Consider the following 24558-nt stretch of genomic DNA (forward strand, 5'->3'; position numbering starts at 1 on the left):
GCTGTTGACTTCAAAGGAAAAAAAAAAGTGGGAGACTCATTGTCCGACAGGTGCAAAAATTAATACAAAATGTATTAACACAATATGAAACAAACATACATTAAATAGTTTTTGTATCCTGCTAAATCAGACTTTCAAATGAATTCTATAAAATTTACATATTCAATTAAACAATTTATCTATCATTGTGGAAAACATAGTCCTTTATTTCAAGTTTATATTAACTATAAATATCTATGGGCAGGAAAGATACGCTTCAAGTTGGCAGGCCTTACTTCCCCATCCTTTATGTCTTTTGCTCTTTGCCTTTTGGAGAAAACATCACAGCATAAGGCTGCCGTCTTTTTGGACGCTGACAGGGAGCAAGATCCTCTTTAATGTATCCTTAAAAGAATAAGAATAAATCTGAAGTAAGAAATATAATACAAAACTGGGCATAACTTTAGCTTAAATTTGTGTTTACCCTCAAAAAATAACTTGTGATTTTTATTTCCTTTTGTGGCAACTGGTTCTCACTTCACAAAAAGTTATGAGATCTCAGGGTGCAATATCATTCATTAAAACACTTCTCTGCTTTCTAGTAGATGAGTGCATAGTAATGCACTGCAGACAGTCAACACTGAAGAGAATGGTAACTATGAATTGTTCAACTGTCAAAAAACAAAACTGCACTTTTCATTTTCTTTTCTACAGAAGATTTTACGTAAGTAACAAAGTATGCAAGCACTGCTAATTCAGTTGACTAATAAAAACCACTTTCAAAAATGTAAATCCTAGTCAGGCAGAGAAATGGCACTTTAGGCACATGTGCTCTGTGAGTCTAAACAGTACATCCCTCTGTTTTAAGGGCACCCTTATTTATTGAAGACTTATCCACCTGGAAAAAGCCAAACATGAACCTACAGATCAAACACACCTTGAAAGCTTCCTGATAAGAAAAGTGTATAGCAAATTTCTATAACACACTCAACTTAGCTAACACTGACAGTGAGCAGACATTTTATGCAAGTCGATTACAGCACCTGGCTTTTGTCAAACCCTTACTGTTTATCAGGAACAACATCCACCGCAGCGAGAGTAGTAGATTCCTTCTTCACAGTTGAAAAATGCTGTCTATGTAACTCAGTTATTTAAAAAAAACCAACACAAACCACAATTGGTTCAAGATACCAATAAGAAGTAGAAAATACATCTGTACCCCACTACTTTGGAGCAATGGCTGCAATTGCTCATTGTGGGAACTCTGGTGTTTTGGAGTTCTTGATGCACTGTTACATAATTATTTGTTTTTCCAAGGGAGGGCTGATCTTAAGTCTGCCTCTGATATGCTTTTGAGGACCACTAACAACTGAACAGCTCTTATTCTAGCATAACAAGGAGACAGCCAAGAATTTTTAAAGAGTCTGTAAGCAGATTCCGAATGGGTAGTAACAAGTTATGTAAAAATCAAAGCTCCCTGTTCTGAAAGATTAAGGATAATACTGCAACACTACCACACAAGAACACATCTCTGGCTACATTTTCCTATGCCTGACCTGACACTGTTGTTAGAAGATTAATTCTTCACAGCTAATAACAAATGCACAAGTAAAGATATCAGTAACTCAGAGAGTTCATATAGGGCTCCTCACCACTTCTGAAGAAATGTATATAGAGTGTACTACAAACTCACCGTGTTTTAATATAAGTAGAAAAACCTATTTTTTATACCAAGCTCTAGGATTTCGAAAAATTATTTAGGAAAGAACAAACCCCTGTGTAAAGAGAAGTCAAAAAATCCCCAAAACCCAAACAGCACAGTTTTTTATTGTCACTAACAAGCAGGGTATATGTATTAAAAACTATTTAATCACACCCTACCTGCAACATACCCATTATCATGTGGTGTTACGAAGCTCTAAAAATACTGACAAAGGACATCAACAGTGCTGCCTGTCTCTCCTCAGTAAGTAAAATCTCTCAGCCTTTGCCTCTGAAAACCCAGTTCTTGCTTTGATTCAAAGACATGTAGGGTTTTAATTAAGTTCTAGGAAAATCCCAATTATTTTTGCCTTCTCTATCTAGGGTCTAAGAAAGTTTTTATATATTCCTTTCTTAGTAGTACAGGAGCTGCTAAAAATAGACAATATTTATTTAAAATAATGGCTGCTGATAAGTAAACAGACCTCAACAGGACTGGGTGAGAAAGGCTACAGATAATTTCAGGGAACCATTTCTGGTAAACAAAATCAGCTTTGAAAAGTGCTTTGTAAGATTTTTTTTTGCACAAACCTCTTTCCATGCAGGTTTGGGTGGAAGGAAATCCAACCTCCCAGAAATTTTCAGGAGTATTTGGAGGAATGTAGCGAAATCTGTGTCTGGAACAGGAAGCTAGTTTCTTCTCTCTCTCTTCTTCTGGAATGTCTGCATAATACTAAATATTAGGGGAAAAAAGAATCCATGTTAACAAATTCATAAATATACAGCAACTGCTTTACACAATGACATTGTCAATCACTGTGTTTATTAACACAGTTATCTAAAAATAATGGTGAGGATAGCCAAGAGTAGAGATTTATTATCCAAGTGACAAACACCTGGCAATTATCCTAAAAGCTTACTGAACTTACAGATTATTTATGGTGGCAAATTTGTTAGCTTCCTATCTTTTAACATACCATAGGTACGAGGTTTATGCATGTGTATAATTGCTTATGTCAACCATTTTACTGACTGATTTTACAAATATAAGTAGCACAGGTGTTGAAATAGATGGGAATTTTTAAAATTTATTAAGTTTCAGCTTGCATTTACAAATAAAATTAAAAAAATGAAGAAACACACTACGAAAGCCCCACTGCAGAATTATTCCATGTCTACATTTATATCAGCAACAAAACTTAAGTAAAAATTCTTCCTTCTTAATAACCTTCTAATTAGGAGTAAATAAAGAGCTAGTTTAACCAGCTGTCACTGAGACTCCACAAACTGTCTGCCAACCACACATTCTCTACAGTAAATTGGTTACTTTTTTATTCCTGTCAGCTGTACTGGAGGTTGCAAAGACTTCAAACCTTTTTGCTGCATGGTCCCATGAGTAGCATCTAAGAAAGTTAGGGGTTTTTTTTCCATGCAGTTTTGTACTGTTTCAATTTGTAATTCTAGTTGTGTTTCCTAAAAATATGAATCTGGCACTTTGATATCAGAGAGTGCCAAAATATTTTCAAAGCGAATTCACCATGTGATTCAAGTGGTAAGCCAACAGTCACAGCAACACAAGAAACCTGACCCTTGTAGAAGTGGTAATACAATTCTACTGAAATGACAGTGTTACAATTCAAAAAGGCAAACTAAAGTTTAAAGCTCATTCAAACAACTGCAAAGTGATCTAGACTGGTGAAATCAGAAAAGGAAAAGGAGCCAACAGAGATTACTTCCTTTCCCCAACTACTAGTAGGATATTGCATAAAAATCCTCCTTCAAAAAATCATGAGATATAAATATTGATGATTGTATAGAAAAGAGTAATCACAGCTCTGAATATGTCAGTGTCAAAACTGCATGAAATAGGAAAAGCAGACTTGTTTCATTTTGTGATTCTGTAGTCCATGGGAACTGCAACCTAAAACAGGTACATTTCTCCCCTCCCCAAATCAATTCAGACTTTGTGCCATTTTACAAAGTGTGAGACCAGAACATACTCTGCTCTCTCCCTTATTAGTACATGCATCTGTAACATGTGGATCTCCCAGTCAAGAACACAGATTTAGGTTGTTAGCAGGTTGTAACCAAAATTCAGGTTATGGTCTGTCTACTATGAAGTCCGGGAATGTGGGACAGAATAAACAGCCCATTCCATAGATAATATTCAGGAATTGTTATGAGCCACTAGTAGAAAGTTCTTCAAAACTTTTTGAGTCTAAGTCCAGGATCAGTCACTGAATTTGTAGACACTTCATTTGACAATGTTTGCCACTGTCTTATAAAACGTTCCCTTAAAGCAGAACTTAAGTGGGTATCATCAGTATCTTGGGGATTGAGTCAGATAGATTAAGGTTACTTTTCCAGCTAGACTTCAGAGATCCATCTGGAAAGATGTTTGTGTCACTCAGTTAAATATCTAGAAACTAATGAAAGAGGAGGAACAAGTAATTGTCATCTGGAACACATCAATTTTCCCTGCAAAAGGTAAGAACATGGTGTAAAGTCAGCAAAATTAATATAAGAATTCTACAATATCTGTATAAGCCAAATAATACTAAGTCTTATTTAGGGATAATTAGCAGTGCTCCATATTTTTGTCCTGTAAATAGCCTAAAAATTTAGAAATTGACCTACTAAAAGTTTGTAATGTGCTGCATTTTTTTTAATTAAAACATTTAGATTGGTAAGGAATATTTATAGATCCAACAATGAAAAATACAGTACAGTTCAGTGGCAACAGAAAATAAAACGACCAATAAAAATTAAGACAAGTATGTTTTAAATAGAAATTAGAAAGTAACTTTTTTTCTTTGGCTTGTTTAGAAATCTATTAGGGTTGACAGAGAATGAGAGAGTTATGTATGTCAGCTAAACAGCAATAAGAACTCTCAGCAGTTTTCTAGATTGATTTCCCTGTCCACAGCGTTTTCAGTCCGCACAAAACATTCGAGCTAGGGTTTTCCATGGTGAAGATAGGTAATATCTCATCCTACAGTGTCTTCTCTGTAAAATAACTGTTTACAGAACTCTACAATTTCAAGTCTCAGAAAGGGAACTCCCATTGTTTAACATAAAGTTACTTACAGAATCATTTCTGTAATCTAAATGCACATAAAAACATCTGACTGATTCTCCTACTCATCCAAAGTGTAGCTAGACTTTATAGTCACACTAACAAATGTTACTTTTACAAGCTACCAGTAACTCCTGCCTACAATCTTCTCTGATAGCATTGCAAAGTCATAACAATACAAGATGTCTTATCAAAAGTTCTACACTGTAAAGTGAATGAGATGCTTCCACAATTTTAAGATAAGCACTTATAAAGGACTGTAATATCAGTCTGCTGCGGCATGTGCAGAAATTAAATCTGTCAGGTCTTCTCAGTGACAGGTAACTCACCCTACTCACATCACTTGCAGCACACAGCCAGAAACAACTGACTGATATCTACCCACTCCCAAAATATTTCCTTAGACTTTGGCGACTTTTCAAACCCACATGGCTAATCAGTAAACCAAAACTTTTTAAAAGCATCATTTATGCTTTATCCAATACTCCCTTCTTCCATAGGCATTTAATTCAAAGCTAGTTTTATTACTGTGCAATGACAGAGCCAAGCATTCCCTACATTTCAAGACATTCATCTTGAATGGTGTAGACTAAAAAAAAAAACCTCAGAAAACCAAAATCAACAACAAAACCACACTTTCCTGACACTTAATGTAAAAACCTACTATTACGAAAGTGGAGCTGTGAATGTTTTCAGACACCACAGTTACCACTCTAACTTGACAGAAAGTAATAAGAACTGCATTTGCAGAGAGAAGATCTGCAGGTTACAGAAACAGGAAATTAAAACACTAACCACATGGCTCTTGGACCAAGAAATAGACGGAAGGTTTGGGGGTTTTTTTGGTTTTGTTATTTTCCAATATCTTGTTTTCTTTCAAACTCTTTAAATTAAACATATTTTTGAAAATGGTGTTTATAGGTATAAAACTTAAATATTTGTATTTAATGAGTTTCATCAAAACTATTTTTCAGGAATGTGTTTTAATTAAAAATATAGTCTTATAAATTTCTTCAACTAAGTAAATGGGACTTGACTGCAAACTGAATAGCAGAAGATTCAATGAAAAATGTTGATTCTATATGGGTGTGGAAATTAGGTCAAAATATTCCAGAAAATCCATCATTATTCAGTCACCAATCCACATTTCTAGTGAGTCATAATTTATTAGATAATCACCAATGATTAAGTTCAGCCTGAAAGCCAAATTAAATATGTCCTTATTACACATGTAATTACTTCAATATTTTATCTCTACACCAAGTATGTGAAAGCAGTTTACTAAATTGAAAGGGAGGAAAAAATGTGATCATGAAACCTGAAATGTAATACCTTTTATCCTGCTAATGTAAACATTTTTGCATGCATTTGCACATATAAAAACATTGCCACCTATGCTGGTGCAATTATTTGAAAAACTTATCACAGAAAACAAGGGAAAAAAACAAGCAAATCAAACAGAGATAGATATATCTATTTATAAACAGGAACAACAGGACATAGAACTTACTGAATCCAGTACCTGTAAATTTCAGTAGAGCTTTTGAGCTGAAATTTAAAACTTTTAATAGTTCTTTGACTTACTGATCTTACTGGAAAACCATGATGTTAGAAGCTTCTATAATACATATACACAAAAAACCCCCAAGACTTTATATGCAGTTACTACAGCTGAAAACAAACAAACCAACCGCAAACTTGGTAAAACAGCTTTGGTAAATACTTACTCCTCTGCTACTGTAGGTAATGACAATGATGCAACCAGATTCATGATTTCAACAGCACTTTAGCACTTAAATACTGTCAGAGTTAGGGGAATGGAAGACTGACCAAACTTTTAAAGCATTACTTACTATTTCACATTCCTTACAAGTATGGCCAAGTAATTTTCTTCTTTCTTCTTTTTTTCGAATAACCTCAATATGAGGAAAATCTAACACAGTATTCTTTCTGAAAAATAGAAACATTTTCACATATGATAGTACTTTCATTTCTTCTACATAACCGGAAATTTCTGTTTTTTAGAACATAATGATGGAGAATCAAGGGAAAAAAAATATCAGATAATGCCTGCAAAACCCAAATCAGACTGTATTTCATAGCTGAATAGGACTATTTTTATAAATAAAAGTTTTTAAATGTAATATGATCTTTTACATAACCAGAGATGTATGTCTCATTATTATGGCTTTTCATTGAGTGAAAGTAATTATTAGATAGAAATTGTTCAAATATAAATCTTCTGTAGAGTATTTATTTTTGTCTGAGTTGTGCTTGCACTGATTTCCATGAGAGGAACATATGTGGGGGTTCAAGACCAGAACAGATTCTTTTCAACTTCTCTGCTCACAAAACACTAAACAAGTTTTCCTCTACAAAGAAAACATACACCAAAATGAAAAAAAAAAACCAACAAGCTAACTGAAGGGCTTGGTATCATTATAAAATAAAGATACAGACTTCCAGTGATGATTATAGAGACAGCAAATAGAGGAGGCACTAAGAGGCACAGTTGTTGAACATTATTCATTTATTGCGTAGAGCAAGGGGCGAAAATATCAGAGAAGGAAAGATTTTTATTTGTACAAGCAACCTATAGGTTCTTGGCTCTTAAACTCATACATGACCACATGCCTGTAAGAAATCACATGGATTACAAAACACTGCGTTCCATAAATTATAAAAAGCAGAACAGGCAATACCTTCTCTTCAGCAAATATGATAGGCATCTCAACATGGTTACTTTTTTTCCCCTACCCCAACTTTTATCTAAGGTTTTTATCTAATTTAGTAGATCCTTTGCCTGTGGATCTTCAACTGCTAATATATAACAAACATGTTGATTTTATGGAGGAACAAGCTCCCTACAGGGAGAATATAAAGAGCCTTAGAATGTCTATACAGAACAAATTAAATTACCTTTCATCACTTTTGAAATATGGCTCCACAAAAGCTTTCTGTTTGGCTTTATCTTGTTTATCCTCATGCTCTGTACATATACATGCAAAACAAAAAGTTACATATCATATAAGGTGAACAGACTGCCTGGGAAAACTTCTGTAAAATTATTAACCAACTAAAACCAATAAAAACCCGTCATGTACATTCAGTCTGAGATAACATATTCAAGTATGTACTAAAAACAATATAGAATTGATTGAACTGACAATCAAAAAGCATTCCTGGAGTAGCAGGAAAACAGTAGCAAGACAAGTAAAAAAGACAAGCAGAATATTAAAGGAAAGGTTGCTTAAAATACAAAATACTGTAAAATCTTTGATAGAACCTAGGATAGGGAGAAGAAAGGAAGTAATTAATCTGTAGCCAAAAACTAGTATGACTCTTGGGGATGATCTTGTGCAGGGCTAATTTGGATTGATGATCCTTGTGGGTCCCTTCCAACTCAGCATATTCTGTGATTGTTTGCTCTAAGAGTCACTTTGCTGTTCTGCCAACTTCCATTACACATCCCACATTTGGGTGGTGACTGTATAAATGAACTAGTAAAATAATTATCATATTGGTTTATGTTATGTCCTTACAATTAATCAATTTTCACATGAATTTATGAAAAAAGAACCGATGGTTTACTTGGCATATTTGTTCCTAGAGAACAGAGACTGATTTCAAATCAACTTTTGCAGTTTAACCTGTCTAATAAAGACAAATTCGAATCATATCGCACTCTTTAGTTTCTTGCTTGTTATTCCCTTATCCCGCTCTTCATCATGAAGAGTTTCTTTTTCATCACATGCAGAAGGACTATCTTCTGGTAGGCAGGATTCATATTCTTCATGGGTTGTCCGATCAAACATCTCTGTTATTTCTCCTCCTATTATAAAAAGTACAATGAACATCCAAATCAGCCTCTCCCCGATTTTAGTCAAGAAAGTGCATTTTGATTGAATGTGTATCAAAAGAAGTAACATTTAGTCTTTCCATAGAAAGTCTAGTATGATGACATAGTAAACTTTCAAAGCTGCTTCTTACAAGAGTGATTGTTGCAGGTGAGATCAGAGCTGTCACATGGCTAAGTATTTAACTCTTTGAGCACTACAAATGAACTGGCTCTCTTGGCATAAATTCTATCATTTTCTTAATCTTAAAAAAACCCCACTCAAAATCCACAACCAGACTGATCTGTGCAACCTATAAAAATACATCAGCAGCTTTTTACTGTAAAACATTTTTTATGATATAGTCATACAGGGAAAAAATGCCATTCACTCTTCCCTTCTCAAAAAAACCCTCCAAACAACAACCCAACAAAAGCACCCCAAAACCCAACCAAAAAAAAAATCAACTCCCCACACACCACAAAAAGCAGCAAACCAAAGGGGAAGAAAAAAGTCTTACTTGGACTGCTTTCCTGATTTTGCTCTTGATTTTTCATTTTTAATAGCACACTATCACTAACATATGTGTAATCCATATCAACAACTTCCCCTCCGACTTTGCTCTGAGAATCACCCTAAAAAAAGCAAAAATGACAATTGCCCTCAGATGCAACTGGTGTAGTCAGTGTCACTTCTGTGTATTCTGAAACACTTTCATAGCAATTACTGGCTTCTTTTTGGACACTCTTTTTTTCCCCCCACAGTAATGTCTGCATGATAAAGATAGAAAATCTACATAAAGAATAGCATGTTTTGAAATTCAAGTGTGAAGCATTTATTTGATGGGCAAGAAATGCCTTAAAAAAATTTCACGTTAAACTCTCCAAAGATAAAAAGTAACAATGAAACATACAGAAATGAAAGACTGGACAAATTAATAGATTTTAAGACAGTCTTTAAGTGAGAGAGACAAAACAAGCAGACTTCATGAAAATTCTCAGAGATCTTAATAACCAAGCTGCACCCAACTCAGAGAAAGATAACAGTCATTATTGGCACATTTTCTATCACTTAACATAAAGAGATATCACAGATGTATCACACTGAACATTTTCACAGGAAAAATAATGAGATTTAGAATATTTTTTGTCTTAAAAGAAACTCAAAACCACCTCCAAAAGCATCAGTTTCATATGGAGTATATGTCTGCTGAGTTTATCAACTAGACAGTGGAAATGTTTTAGGATAACTGTAGTGTACTACACAAAACCAAACATTTCAGGTGTGCAAACAAATATTAAATGAGATGAATTTAGAACTTTGTTAGAAAATGGGTTTGGTCTACCCAGAACAATGTTCGTGATAGTAGTTTTTCAGGCTTTTTCAACATCACAGAACATGCAGGCTTGTTATAAAAGTTTACCTTTGTATCAATCACAGTAATGTCCATTTTGTACTGTGAAAGGTCAGCTCCTGGGTCTACGCTCCACTGTAGGTTTTCTAAAGAGGGTTTATCTTTCAGGTCTGGATGCAGAGAATATGAGGGAAAAAAAAAGACAATCAGAATCAAACTCTGCCAGCAGCACCCTACAGTGTGTAATTTACATCAGTTTCCCTTTCATCAATTTATCTATGGGTTTAGGGATTATTTTTCTCCAACAGGCTCATTTGGTGTAAATCGTATTTTGTCTGAAGAGTTAGAAATAGATCTTTTTTTTGTTGTATTCAGGAAGCACACTACACCTTTGGGTTTGTATGAGGCATATAATACATAAAATACACTTGCAGGTAAATCCTCTGTCAGGTAGTATTGATAATGCATAGAAAACATTCATAGGCTCATGGAATTGTTTAGGTTGGAAAAGACCTTGAAGATCATTGAGTCCAACCATTAAGCCAGCACTGCCAAGTCCACCAGTAAACCAAGTTCTTAAGTACCAAATCCACAAGTTTTTTGAACACTTCCAGAGATGGTGAATTCACCAATTCCCCGGGCAACCCATTGCAATGCCTGACAACCCTTTCAGTGAAGAAATTACTCCTAATATCCAATTCAAACCACCCCTCGTACAAATTGAGGTCATTTCCTCTTGTCCTATCTGGTTACATGGGAGAAGCGGGTGACCTCCACCTGTCTACAACCTCCTTACAAGTAGTTGTAGAGAGCGACAAGGTCTGTCCAAAGCCTCCTTTTCTCCAGGTCAAACAATCCCTGTTCCCTCAGCTGCTCCTCATAAGACTTGTGCTCCATCCCCTTCACCAGCTCCACTGCCTTCTCTGGACATGCTCCAGCACCTCAATGTCTTTCTTTTAGTGAGTGGTCCAAAACTGAATACAGGATTCGAGGTGCAGCTTCATCAGTGCAGAGTGACAGAGTGATAGCCACCAGTGCAGAGTGACAGCCCTGGTCCTGCTGGCCACCGTATTTCTGACAAAGACCTTTTTGGCCACCTGGGCACACTGCCACCTCATTGTTCAGATGGCTGTTGACCAGCACCCCAGGTCCTTTTCCACTAGGCAGCTTTCCAGCCACCCTTCCCCCAGCCTGTAGCAATGTTACATGGGGCTGTTGTGACCCAAGTGGAGAACCTGGCACTTGGCCTTCACAGAATCACAGAATATGCTGAGTTGGAAGGGACCCACAAGGATCATCGAGTCTAGCTCCTGGCCCTGCGCAGGACCATCCCCAAGAGTCACAACATGTGTCTGAGAGTATCATCCAAATGCTTCTTGAACTCTGTCAGGCTTGGTGCTGTGACCACTTCCTGGGGAGCCCAACCACCCTCTAGGCTAATATCCAACCTAAACCTCCCATGACACAACTTCAGGCCATTCCCTCAGGTCTTGTCACTGGTCACCACAGAGAAGAGATCAGTGCCTGCCCCTCCTCCTCCTCTCATGAAGAAGTTGTAGACTACGATGAGGTCTCCCCTCAGTCTCCTCTTCTCCAGGTTGAACAGACCAAGCGGCTTATACCATTGGCCTCAGCCCATCCATCCAGATCCCTCTGCAGATCCTTCCTACTCTCCAGCAGATCAACACTTCCACACAATTCGAGCTGTCTGTAAACTGACTCAGGCTGCACTTGATCCCCTCATCCAGGCCATTGATAAAGACATTAAACAGGACTGGCCCCAACACTGAGTCCTGGGGAACATCACTGGTGACCGGCCACCAGCTGGATGTAACTCCATTTGCCACCACCCTCTGGGCCTGGCTATCCAGAGTTTTTTATGCAGTTAAGAGTACACCTGTCCAAGCCATAAGCACTCAGTTTCTCTAGGAGAATGCTGTGGGAAACAACATCAAAGGCTTTGCTGAAGTCCAGGTAAACATCCTCAGTCTTTCCCTCATCCACTAAGCAGATGTGGATCCTTCAGTGGATCCCCACCCAGCCTCATAGACTTGTGTGTCTAAGTAATGCAGCAGGTTGCTGACCATTTCTCCTTGGATTATGGGGGCTTCATTCTGCTCCCTTTCCCTGTCTTCCAATGCAGGGGACTGGGTACCCTGAGAACAACTCATCTTACTATTAAAGACAGAGGCAAAGATGGCATTAAGTAACTCAGACCCCCTTCTTCAACCTTTGCCACTATGATTCCCCCTGCATCCAATAAAGAATGGAGATTCTCCTTAGCCCTCCTTTTGTTGCTGATGGATTTCTAGAAACATTTTTTATTGTCTTTTACGGCAGTAGCCAGATTAAGCTCTAGCTGGCTTTGGTCATTCTAATTTTCTTCCTGTGTAACCTCACAACATCCTTGTAGTCCTCCTGTGTCCTCCTGAGTTGCCTGCCCCTTCTTCCAAAGGCTCATAAACTCTCTTTTTTGGATCCCTGAGTTCCAGGCAATGTTCAGTCCGGTTGGTCTTCCTTCCCACCAGCTCATCTTTCAGCACATCGGGACAGCCTGCTCCTTAAAGATTTCCTTCTTGAAGAATGTCCAGACTTCCTGGGCTACTCTGCCCTTCAGGACTCCCTCCCAAGGGAAAACTGTCAACCAGTATCCTAAACAGGCCAAAGTCTCCCCTCCAAAAGTCAAAGGTGGCAGTTCTGCTACCCCCTCACTCTTTACTTCTCTGAGAATTGAAAACTCTTATCATTTTGTGACTGTTGTGCTCAAGATGGCCCCAACCATCACTTCACCCACCAGTCCTTCTGTCCACAAACAACACGTCCAGGGGGTGCCTTCCCTAATTGGCTTGTTATTTACATTAGATCAATGAGTCAGGTCTAAGAAAAGAGCATAGAAGTGTAAGAAAAGAGTACAGAAGTGTCTGGGCATTGTTCCAAAGATGTCTCTTGATTTGTCTGTGAAGAGAATATTTAGATTCCAAGCTACTGAGCCACACCAACTAGTGACAGATATGTTTTAAACTCATAATACAAGTATTTCTAAATAAAATGTAATAGTTCACCTAGGGAGTACAGAAGCCTTGATTTTACAATCCTAGTTCAAAAAATTAGTTTTCAGACTGAGAACACTTAATAGGAAAGAAGATACAAGGAAGAGTATATATACAGGAAGAGTATATGGCAGCCTATGTTTATTATCACTAAAGGCAAAAATTTCCTTAAGAAATCATTAGGAATAATGAAAAATATTAACTAAATAGCTTATCCTTACACTTAAGTACAGTTTTCAAGCATTTGAAAAAAGTTTAAACTCAAACTTGCTGAGATTTTTATTATTACACTGCTAAACAATAGCAATGCTAAACAAACAAGAAAGAACAAGATTCCTAGCCTGTTGAGTATACACCTGAATACCAACAATATATTTATTAAACAGTGGCAAAAGAATGCCAGGAAGATACAGATTGTAAATGTGGGGGGTGATCTTAAGAAGTCCTGAGTAGAATGAGTCTGAGTTAGAAGCACAACGAAGTGATTAAAGTGGAAGAAAGTAACATATGAAACATTCTATTCAACCATAGCGCAGGCTGAGGCGGTAGAGCAGCAATAAAAGGAACATTTTCATCAAGTTACCTTGCTCATTTTGCAGTGCTTTACTTTTTGATACTCTGCAAGGGTTTGGTTGAAGCACAGATGCTGGTTCAGACTCTCCATGTCCTGTCCTTGTTTTCCTTCTATTTGGTACATGGCCACCGGCAACCTAACAACATATTGCAATTTTACTATTTCCCAAAACTTAAATATAGTATTTCAAAGGAGCAGAAAAGAAGTCAGAAAAGTGTACCTGTACATCACCAAAAAGTTCCTCTGTCTCTGCAGAACTTGGCAATGGTGCAAATTTGAAGGGAGGAACTTCTTCTTTCATTTGGATCTGTTTTTTCTTATCTGGAAATGTTTTTCCCAGCATTGCCTCCTGTACATACGATTCCTCTTGTAAATCTCTACCAAACAAACAGCTCTCGTTGGCATTTTGAATGGACGATAAACCTTCAGGAATGGGCTTCCCCAGGTGTGAAAAAATGTCATTCAGAGTCACCTGTTTCAGTCTATTTTTACATGTCTCCTCACTTCCTTGTTTTTTCTCTTGACAACGGACTCCAGAGAAGCGATCGGACAGATCCAAGGGCTTATCAACTGTATGTTCCCCATTAATATGCTGAACATCTGATCGAAAGGGCACAGAGTTCTCTTTGTTGAAAGATGTTTTTTCACAGTTAACTGCATGATCGTCTTCAGTTTTCTTTCTCTTAGCACACCTGCCTTCTAGCTGCTTCTGGTGCATGAGAAGGAAATCGCTCTTGATCACCTCATTTTTAGCTGTGCAAGTGTTTCCAACACAGGTTACAGCCTCACTAGTATTCTTTTTCACAACCATTTGCCTACTGATAGACGCCTGGCTGATAACTGAGTTGATTTCTGTTCCAAGATTCAGTGGTGAAACAAAAGCAACATCTTCAGATTTTGATTTACTTTTATGAGATCTGGAACTGGATGGATTGTTGAAGAGGTTGGTTTTGAGACTAGCCTTCAATCCTGAATCTAAAATACAAGGAGCATGACCTATACTTGAGTTGTTCTTCATACTGCTAGAAGCTCCAAAAACAGGAGAAGCTACCTGAGAATCCCAGTCAACATGTGGTGGAGTGTTCTGAGATGGATCTGAAATACTGAATACAATGTGAGATGAGAGATTTTTCTGGTGTACACAGGCTGGGAGGAGAGAAAGGGATATACAGAAATTCTAAGTTTCCTGTTACTGATCTGCTATAAAGCTGTGCAGATTGCTAGTATTAACTGAAAACAGAAAGAAAAACCAAAGGGAACTTATTCTAGGAGTAAGTACTGTTGCAATTAAAGAGCTGGAAAAGGCAAACAAAACACAGATCTTGCCCTTCATTTTGGTATGGTGTGAAAATCTGTTCCACATTCAACTGAAAACAGTGGACAGACCTAAGCCTGCCTAAGAATCTCTTCTATCCAAGGACTCCCTACCTTTCAGTGCAGTGAAAAGGAAGAAAAAGAGAAAGACTGCTATTGCAACCAATCTAGGATCTTGTATAGATCTTAAAACCAAGACAACATATTCTCAAAGCTTCTCCAAGTGAAGGAAAAAAGTGCAAGCTTCTTTCAGGTACTCTGTTTCTTACCCGTCATCAATAAAACATACATTTGAGATGACAAATAGGGCCAAAAAATTTCAGTTTAGACCACAACACCCTTAGGAGAATGGGAAGGGCAACATTAAATCAGTATGACACCTAATCAGCAGAAAAGTTTAATGATCATTTTCCTATTCCAGCTTTAGGCCCATTATCCCCAGGGTTATGAGCCTCACACGATGCCTTGCAATAATGAGAAGCTGGGAAGGCAGGGACTGTGTACACAAAAAGCCCAAATCAGAAGTTTGTGAATGAAGTAAAAGTCCTCAGTTTTGCATTCTATCAGTTTCTTTGCTTCCAATGTTATTTACTTGAAAGAAACACCTATGATATGAAAACACTTATTTCCATGTGTTTAAAGCAAAATGCTGTTAAGGTTTTAAATTCTACTAAAACCAGAACTTCATATAAGCCTGCTTAAAACAGTATTATTATAACTGTGTGGAAACACACCCTAAATTGCTGTCATCATTTCTTGATTCAGAAGCTGGATGCTTTCTTGAGTCTTCAGTCTGCATGCTCTCTGGGGCCTGGCTCATAACTGTATTAGTGTGGGGAAGATTCAGTACACTCTGGGATTCCTATAGATGGTGAAGGAAAACAAAGAAAGGAAGCGTGAGAAGGTATTGGAATTAAAAATTAGAAATATCAGAATTAAAAATTAGAAATGTGCTAGATTTGCACACAAATACTCAGAGGACCAATTCAAATTGAAACATTCAAAACTTCATGAAAAATAATAAAAGCTAGGAGATGAACTTTTGGCCAGCAACTTTAAAGAAATCTTATGGAAACTGAAAATAATTCATCATTCAAATGCTCACACAGAGAAATAGTCTGCATACTATAATTTTCATGGTAGTTTCCAAGCAAAAACATCAAGTAATCTGACCTGGAATCACCAAACAGTCTCATCACCTAATACTCTATTTCAGTGTCTTAGACTTGATTACTGCACAAAGAGAGTTTGGCAGCAGACCCAAGGGTTTAGATCACTGTATTAATAAAACTTGCAAGTTCTATACAAAGTGGGAACCATGTCCCAACCCTTCTCTCCAGCCCCCAGATAGGTCAGCTGAGTTGTATCTCCTCTTGCTAGAGCCATTCAGTAATGAGTAAGCAAAAGCAAACCAAAGTGAGTTTACTGGAACTCAGAATACCTTTGCAGAATCTTAATGCAAAAGAGGAAAAACACTGGTTTTGAAAACAACTGGCCCAAAAAGCTGGTTATGTAAGAAATTTGGGAATACTACTTACAGATTCCTCTTGAACACCAAGTCCAATAGTTTCTGCGACAACTGCAGCCAAGTTAAAAGATGGCTTTGGAATGGGATAGCCTCCTACTCTTGGTTTATCTTTGTGAGAAGATCACAGTAAGTTACATATATATTATAGTCTCTTACTCCACTCACACAGATGGTACAAACACAGAACTAAAAAGTACACAAATTAAAACTGGCATTTATGGAAATAGTTTGACCTGTATCAGATAAAAATCATATCTGAAAGTGCTAAGTGGAAGAGGGGGGCAGAAGAAGAATTTCTGATGAGAGTAAACTGCTGTATCAGCATAGAGAAATATGCTTCCAATCTGAATATAGCTTCCAAAAATGAGCATACAAAGACAAGTCAGTGTAAAAGTTGCTTTTCAATCTCCCAGTCCAGGGCAGGAATAGTCTGAGAAAAGCACATAGAACAGTGGTAACGTATATTTATAGTAAAATGCTTCTCTTGCATATTTCCTTGGTGACAGTCACCATTATTTTTCCTATGTTTTTATTAGAAAAACAAATAGATGAGTTTCCCTTTGAGGGGTTTAACATTACACAGTTCATTAAGCTGGTGCAAGTTAATAAGATTGGAAAGTACAAGAACTACAACCACCACAACCATGACCTGCACGAATGATTCCATGCTAATTCTCACAGTCATTAGTTAAAAAGGTTTGCACCTTTTTACATTTCTTTGTTAAAGAGATGAACCCTCAGTTTTACAATATTTTTGCCTTATTTTGAATGGAATTAGAACTAAATCTATTAACACACTTACTTGGTACAGGGGACAGTTGTGGATCACAGGTGTCTGCCACTAGTATCTCTTCTCTGTGGTTACTGCTCACTTGTGTGGAAAAGAGTGGAATTTTTCCAAACTCTAGGAGATGTAGAAACATTTTCACTCGGTGAAATTAGGTATCCTGTTGTGATAATTTTGTGTAGATACAGACAATGATCCTGACCTTAAAAGGTCCTGAATATGAGTTTTGATATGTCAGTAGATCCAGTAATCTAAGCACACCTGATAATTTGTCATAATGATACCTCAGAATAAAGCCACAAATATTTCATATTAATCCTTTTTCTCACAAATATGATCCCAGCCGGTCAGCCCTAAAACAATAACTAACAAAGAATTACACCACTGTCTATACTGACCACATAAATATATGTATTCAAGCTCTATTTTACCTGTTAATATGGCAACAAAACAATTAGAGAGTAAACCATCCAAGGGACTAATGTTCTGCATCAGCTAACGTAATAAAGTGAAAAGGTGAAAACCTGAGATCTGAATTATGGTCAACTCTGCCCCGTAGTCTTTTCCGTCCAGATGACCAACAGCTTTCCATAGGCATTAACTGTGACAGGTATTTACACCATTTCTTACATATTATACTTTGGATTCATTTAGTAGCTCCATTTTTTTATTCAGAAAGTGGAGAGGTATAGCTATGCTTAGAAAGGAGAAATTATTCACAGTACTAAAAATTTCAAATGCAAACTAAAGGCCACGAATAACCAGCTCACCCTTTTTACCCCACTGTTGTCCTATTTTTCTTCTTCGAAAGAGGCTTTTACTCAAGACTCCTATTTAAATATACTCATATATTATTTAAAATATCTTTTTTTATGCCAGAAGATAGATTAACAAAATAAGAGCACCTGGATTATCGTATTTCCTGTGTATCATTAAAACACAAGCACAAAGACCCTTATTTCACAAAAATATTTCTCATAGTTAAAATACATTAGAACTTACAGAACAAAGTCAGGAAATAAACTGTGGACAATACTCCTAGACTTAAGACAGAAAAAAAATGCAAATGGTGTATCAGTACTAGAAGAAGAAAGATCATGTAGGTATCTACCAGTTTCAGTAAAATTACTTTAATTTGCATATTCTGCAGAAGAATTGCAGAATGTGGCAAAACATTTGTTTCCCTCTCCGCTAGGTGGTGGCATCGCTGCATGCACAAGGCAAACCAGAACAGATTTTTTTTAGCTAATTTGTACTTACGGAAGGAATACAGGTTGAAAAACTGTTACATTTGCACATGGATGAAGAGAAGGTTGAGATAAGTTCTGAGCATACTGCTGACATAACAGTTACTGTCAAAGACATTTTCCCCTGAGTCACGTATTATTGCACAAAAAGGAAAAAGGCAAACCAAAAAAAGGCATAAGATTATTTTTTTTTTTTAGTTTTTGCCCTTTGCAATCAAATTTATACATCATCTTTCTCTATAGCCCTTAAGATAATTTTTAAGTTAATAAAAAAAAAATCAAAAACAGTACTCTTACCACTGTTGCTAAGTTCCAAATCTGAGTGTGCATGTTCTGTGTATCGAATATGCCTATTCTCTTTTTTTCTCCTCATACGATTAACCACAGAAAATGAAGAGGTCAGAACTGGAGAATCTGGAATGATTCCTTCTTCTAATTCCACTGCTTGCTGCTTTTGCTCCCTGGAGACCAAATCAAGTGGTCAAATAAAAATCCCAAGTCAGCAAGAAGAGTTTACATTTCAGCAAGCAGGACAATTATATGGTCCAAGAAAGCAACAATTAGGAAATGCAGCCACCTCAATAGCATCACAGTGTAAAAAAGTAATACTACAAGCCAGGTTTTAGATATATCGAAAACCAAATTCACCATTGCTTCTTCAAGCCAAGGAACAGCATAAAACCCTAGCTCTTCACACTTGAAGTCAACATATAACTACTGCACGGTGGAAGACTTTTTCCCTGGAAGAACCTAGGCATTGGAGAGTTTACAGTTTGCTCTCTGAAGCATGTGCTACTTTAACAAAAGAATGCTGAAACAGATGGATTAGTGTCTCTTCCAGTACATCCCAAGAATACTAACTGTCTTAAATACAAAACATCTGATGTTACCTCCAATTCACAAGGTCTTCAGAGATTAATGTAAAAAGCATGTAAAGCAGGTAATTTAAAACAGAAAATGAGTTGCAGCGTTTATCTTCTCTCACACTGTCAGCTCTAACAGCCTGTTGCAGAGTCAGTATATAAAAATTAGCATTAAAAATAGCTGTATTTTCTTTCATAAAACTGTATCTAGACATAACAAGGAAATAACAACAAAAAAAGCGTTAATTTTGGATCTTCTAACTTAAATACACTTTGTTTAGTACTTAATAAGAGGCTACCTGCTCTGTGGTGGTGGCAGTGAGAAATGGAAGAGGCAGTAAAAGAAAACTACACAGAAATCTAACTCGGCCTGCTTGGTCATCTTTCTGCAGTTGCACTTTTCTTTATGATTCTCAAGAGAAAACACAGGCCAAAAGATCATTTCCTAACTATAAAAAGAGAAGGATATAAGGTTTTGATCTAAGGGAAGAAGAGGAAATGCAGATATATTTCTGCTTAGATTGAAGTGAACCACAAGATCTTATATAAAATAAGGTAATGAAAAACCGTAAAAAGCTGTCTGGCTTAAGACAAAAAGCATTTTTGCACTTAGGCTTTTTACTATGATTAACTCTGAACACTTAATAACAAACATTGACGCACTTGATGCTCCGAAGCCTTGACGAATCCTATTGTGTGATTTTGTAATTCCTCTTTTCTAGCAGATTTACAAAAAAAAAAAGCACTGGAAAACTGTATCATCTACTAGCAATATCTTAAGAAACAAATCAAAACAAACAGCAAAACAATACATTCATCTATTTACTTTGCAAATTTAAGTTGGCTGTTAAAGTTCTCTTCAAATTTACTGGCGTGTGTGGCCTTGTATTACAAATTAACCTACTATAAATGTATTTTTCAGTATGTTAGTTCTGTGGAAACTAAGAGGTAGTTCCTACATACCATCACATAACAATGCCACCAACTGAAGAAGCTGCTACATACATAACTACAATAAATTCTGAACCATGGAATTATCTGACACCTCAGAAAAGGTTTTCACAGAAATTTCCTTGCTGTTTCCATCCACACATAATGAAATCCTAATCTGTTAAAGGATCAGATAATACAATTCTTCTACAATTTCATTGATTTCACTTTTATGGAGAATTCTTAGATTTTTTTCCCTAATATTGCACCTTGGTAACAAAATACAGAAGACTTCAAAAATCTGATTTCATGTCATGGACCAGAAACGACTTGCTATTTTACACCTACACATTGATAGTATATTGATCTAAGTTATTAATTCTAAATAAAGTAACGACTATAGTTAAACCAAAACATCCAAATGCAGTGACTATATTAAAAACAGAAGGGCCATCCTTGTTAATTACTGTTTATTCACTCAACTCTGCACTCATTTACATGACCACCTAACACGAAGAGTAAGTAACTTAGTGTTACATTGGTCATTCTCAACTTTCCCACGTTGGCTGGAGATTTTTACAGGAAGCTAAACCACAAGATTGGAGATCAAACTAAATGAATTAGGATGGATCTGCCTGGTGCTAATTTTTTTCAAGTCATCTCCTCACTGCATAGAAGAACTGCTGCTGAGCAGCAATTACACATTGCGAAGGATATAGAAATTTGTTCCTACTTGGTACTAAAAGGTAATACTCCTATGGTCATGAAGTACGTTACTCCAAGAAGATTAAATGCATACAGAAAAAGAAATTACAATTAAGGTGCAAAAGGATGGGAGACAAACCAAGAAATACAAAGTAATAGGACCACAGTAACTCTGAATAGAAATCTAGTTGTTTTACTTCTCTATCGAAGCTATCTTCTGACAAAGACAAGAAAAAATTAGGTGCATAAAAAGGCTGACATATCACGTCCACACATCCTGCCCCACTTCCCCCGTGCATGTACACAACTTATTCACAGATATGCAAAAGTGAGATAAGTTTCAGATGATGTCAAACCATAACAAGAACGGAACACTACCTCTGACTTGCACAGTGCAGCATATCTGCATATTAGCCACATTACATGGCACATTCTTGCTATTTCAAATTAAAATTTGACGGTCACTTCGTAGCTTCCCATTTTCATGGTTTTCTTTCAAAATTTACTATGGTCTTTTTTCTTTTAAAATTGTAACATTATCGTAAGTTTATTTTAAAAATTTATTGTAAGATCCTGGGATTTTCTAAGAAACTACTATTCTAAAGTTTTAACCTAGAAGGAAAGAATTGATAAAGAGTCGACTGAGGAATAAAAGTATGAGACATAAGGCTTTGCTATATACCATGACCAGAGGTCAAAAAAATTCCTATGACAGATTTACCTCTCTCGGTTTAAAAAAAGACGTGCTCATTTAAAAGAAAACAAAAAATCTGCACAACAGAAAGAGGCTAGGCTTATGTTGCTATAGTGGCAGTATGCTATCTTTTCACAATCTATCAAAATAAGGAAACAAGTTTTAAACACTTAAAAGCTGATGTTTATATTCCCAGGCATTTCTACTGGGGAATAGGGGAAAGGGGGAAATATCTAAAACAACTCAAAACTTACTCCAGCTCCTTCTGTAATTGCTGGAACTGTTCGGTTATCTTTTTATTTTCATCCTGTAAGTTGTTTTTTTCATTCACTGCAGTTTATACAAAAAAAGAGAAAAAGAAAACCAAACATATGTTAATATCATAATTTTGCCAGGTCCTTTAATTGTAATTGTAACTAATTACAAAATGTAAAATTGTAAAATGTGAAACCCTCTCTATGGTTTACAAAAATGAAGTTTCAAGCTAATCATTAAAAAGGTTGCAAATGATGTGTTAGAAAAGGGAAAGGTGTCACAATTACTGGATCATAGTATTTGTTTTACACATTCATTAATTACTTTTCTCCATGTAGATACAAGCGAGACTGTGCTGTAAATATGAATGAATTGCTCACTTGAATTCTTGGACGAAATTGCTTCCTTAGACTGAGGATAACCCATGAAGTATAAAACAATTAGAATTTGGTTTTAGCCACTGAAGCAACCAGATAGTTGAAGAGAATGAAAAAAATCCTCCACCAAGAATTTCTTTAAAATCAGTTAAATATTTTGGAAATTAAGAGAGACTAATCAGAACTTTTTGATTTTACTTTTCTTAATTTCCAATTCATTCTGTCTGTGCTTCACGCAAGCTTATGGCATCACCCTTCAGCCTTTTTTCCATGCTGTCTCAAACTAACATAGTGATTAGCTCCCAACTTCTCTGTTTGCTTTAATTTTTGTATTCTTGTTCTTATTTTGTTGTTGTTGTATATTTTACCACTGGATTACTTTTGACTGACCTTTTCCACTGGTTGTCATATAGATCTCAACCCAAATCCACAGAATCCTACTGTTCTGTCAGACAGTGTTCCAGAAGGTTTGCACCTAATAGGTCTCACCTCGATTTTTAAGGTTCAGAGCTTTATTTAAAGATTAACAGGGTTCAGCCAATCATTAAACACAGAATTCAGAATATTTTTACACAAATGTCCAATAATAAAAATCCTTCAAAAATTGATGTATTTTGTATTAGCGTGGAACATAATATTTCCATAACTTAATTAAGCATTGAAAAGCTACTTTTTGTATTTGGAATTTCTCATGTTTTAAATCTCATTGAAAGTCTGCTTGCTCTTGATCAAGTAAGACAACTAAATAATACAAAATAATTAATGGTAAAGATACAACTAACATTTTAGTATCCTGTCCTGTATTATTTAGCACTTCATACAACCAATCTTTCCAAACTCTCTTTATGAATGCATTTGTGTCCTGCTTGAATGTCACCTAGAAGAGTTTATTTTGCCCCACATGTACTACTTCCTGATTTCAAAGTGTGCTGCCTACAAGCTGCCTGGTGTAGATTCTTTTGTGGTTTCCGTGGGTCATGTGAAAGTTATGGGTTTACTGCAGTTAAAGTTCAAGTTCAGCTAACTACAGGACACAAGCTGGACCCAGGGCACTTAGTCTGAACCTGCTACTTTGCGATCACCAGTTCCTTTGAAGTCATGGTTTCTTTAGGAAAGCTGGCAATCAGTCATTCTAGCTGCAGGAATAAACAGAAGCAGCCACATTTTATCTAAAGTAGCTACTTTACACAGTAAGATTTTCCACGTCAGTTCACTTTCAGTATCAGCACTTCAATCTAAGAAGGTGGGTCAAATGACTAGTAATTGGTATGTTACATATTTTCAGACTGTAAAGTTAAAGTATCCCCCGACTGAACTTTTTGGGCTTACTAAGCACACCACATATAAATTATATCAAGTTACAGGAATTCATGAAGAGCTAGTCTACAAAATAGTATGTTTTGCCTTCAGACTTGTGGATAAAACTCACTAAGCTCAGTAATAAGTTTGAGATTCTGCTGCCGGATGTTTTCAAACTCTTGCTGCTTCTTTCTCATGTGTTCTTCGGTTACAGCACATCGATCACATAATCCTGCTCTTAATCTACAATAAAATTGAGAAAAAAATGCCCTCTGTTAAGAAAATATTGCCATACATGAAGCAGATATCCACGTTAACAGATCTTTTGAACAATGAATACCAGAAAACTGTGCAGAATGCCACTAAGTACTGTGGGTTTATATGTTGACATAGCAATATTTTAAGATTTCCAAATGACCTAATACTACATGAACTAACATTTGCATAAATGATTGTAAATATTTGATACTTCTAAAGTAACATGCATTACTTTATTAAATAAAGTAGAGCATGCTACACTTTGCCACTGAAAGCCTTTGTGAGATGTTCTACTAAGGATAATGTCAGACATAAATTACCAGTCATTGTAGGTAAAGTTCATTCAAGAAAATACAAATAAGCAAACAATTTCAGTAAGTATTTAGTAAGTGTTTCAGAAAGTATTCAGTATTATTACTTTATCTAAGAAGGATATATTACTGTCATTAAGTAAAACAATCAAATAAAAAGGACAAAGTTCACTCCATAACAAATGCCATGCAAATGTGAAATCTTTTATGTAGACACCAATAACTAAAGTGGATCCAAAAGTTTGTCATGTGAGGCATTGACTTCACTGTCTCTAATGGTTTAGATCAGCTGTTTAAAGCACATCTGCGACCAGAAAGTACTTGTTACAATCACTCCACCTTACCTGGTACATTCATTCATGCAGTGAAATATATGTTCATTTTATAGGTGATAACTGAAGTATATTTCTTTCTGGTACA

The 24558-nt window shown here is 36.3% G+C and overlaps 1 protein-coding gene across 7 annotated transcripts in view; it reads right to left on the reverse strand.

Annotated features, from left to right (window-relative positions):
- Positions 1-9: 9 nt before the first annotated feature.
- RBBP8 (RB binding protein 8, endonuclease) overlaps positions 10-24558 on the reverse strand; it is a 37158-nt gene continuing 12609 nt past the window's right edge. For all 7 annotated transcript variants that reach the window (XM_039379063.1, XM_027731241.2, XM_039379066.1 and 4 more), the window contains 15 exons: positions 23700-23812; positions 21893-21968; positions 18744-18907; positions 17215-17316; positions 16423-16520; positions 15619-15746; positions 13791-14673; positions 13580-13706; positions 10016-10116; positions 9113-9227; positions 8442-8588; positions 7676-7745; positions 6610-6706; positions 2272-2413; positions 10-384 (listed from right to left, as the gene is read on the reverse strand). In XM_039379063.1, the coding sequence (XP_039234997.1) occupies positions 287-384; positions 2272-2413; positions 6610-6706; positions 7676-7745; positions 8442-8588; positions 9113-9227; positions 10016-10116; positions 13580-13706; positions 13791-14673; positions 15619-15746; positions 16423-16520; positions 17215-17316; positions 18744-18907; positions 21893-21968; positions 23700-23812 (2461 nt within the window). In that variant the 3' untranslated portion in view covers positions 10-286. The remainder of the gene's footprint in view (positions 385-2271; positions 2414-6609; positions 6707-7675; positions 7746-8441; positions 8589-9112; positions 9228-10015; positions 10117-13579; positions 13707-13790; positions 14674-15618; positions 15747-16422; positions 16521-17214; positions 17317-18743; positions 18908-21892; positions 21969-23699; positions 23813-24558) is intronic.

The sequence above is a fragment of the Pipra filicauda genome, unplaced genomic scaffold, assembly GCF_003945595.2.
Source record: "Pipra filicauda isolate LSUMZ 115617 unplaced genomic scaffold, ASM394559v2 scaffold154_size2910363_pilon, whole genome shotgun sequence".
NCBI lineage: Eukaryota > Metazoa > Chordata > Aves > Passeriformes > Pipridae > Pipra > Pipra filicauda.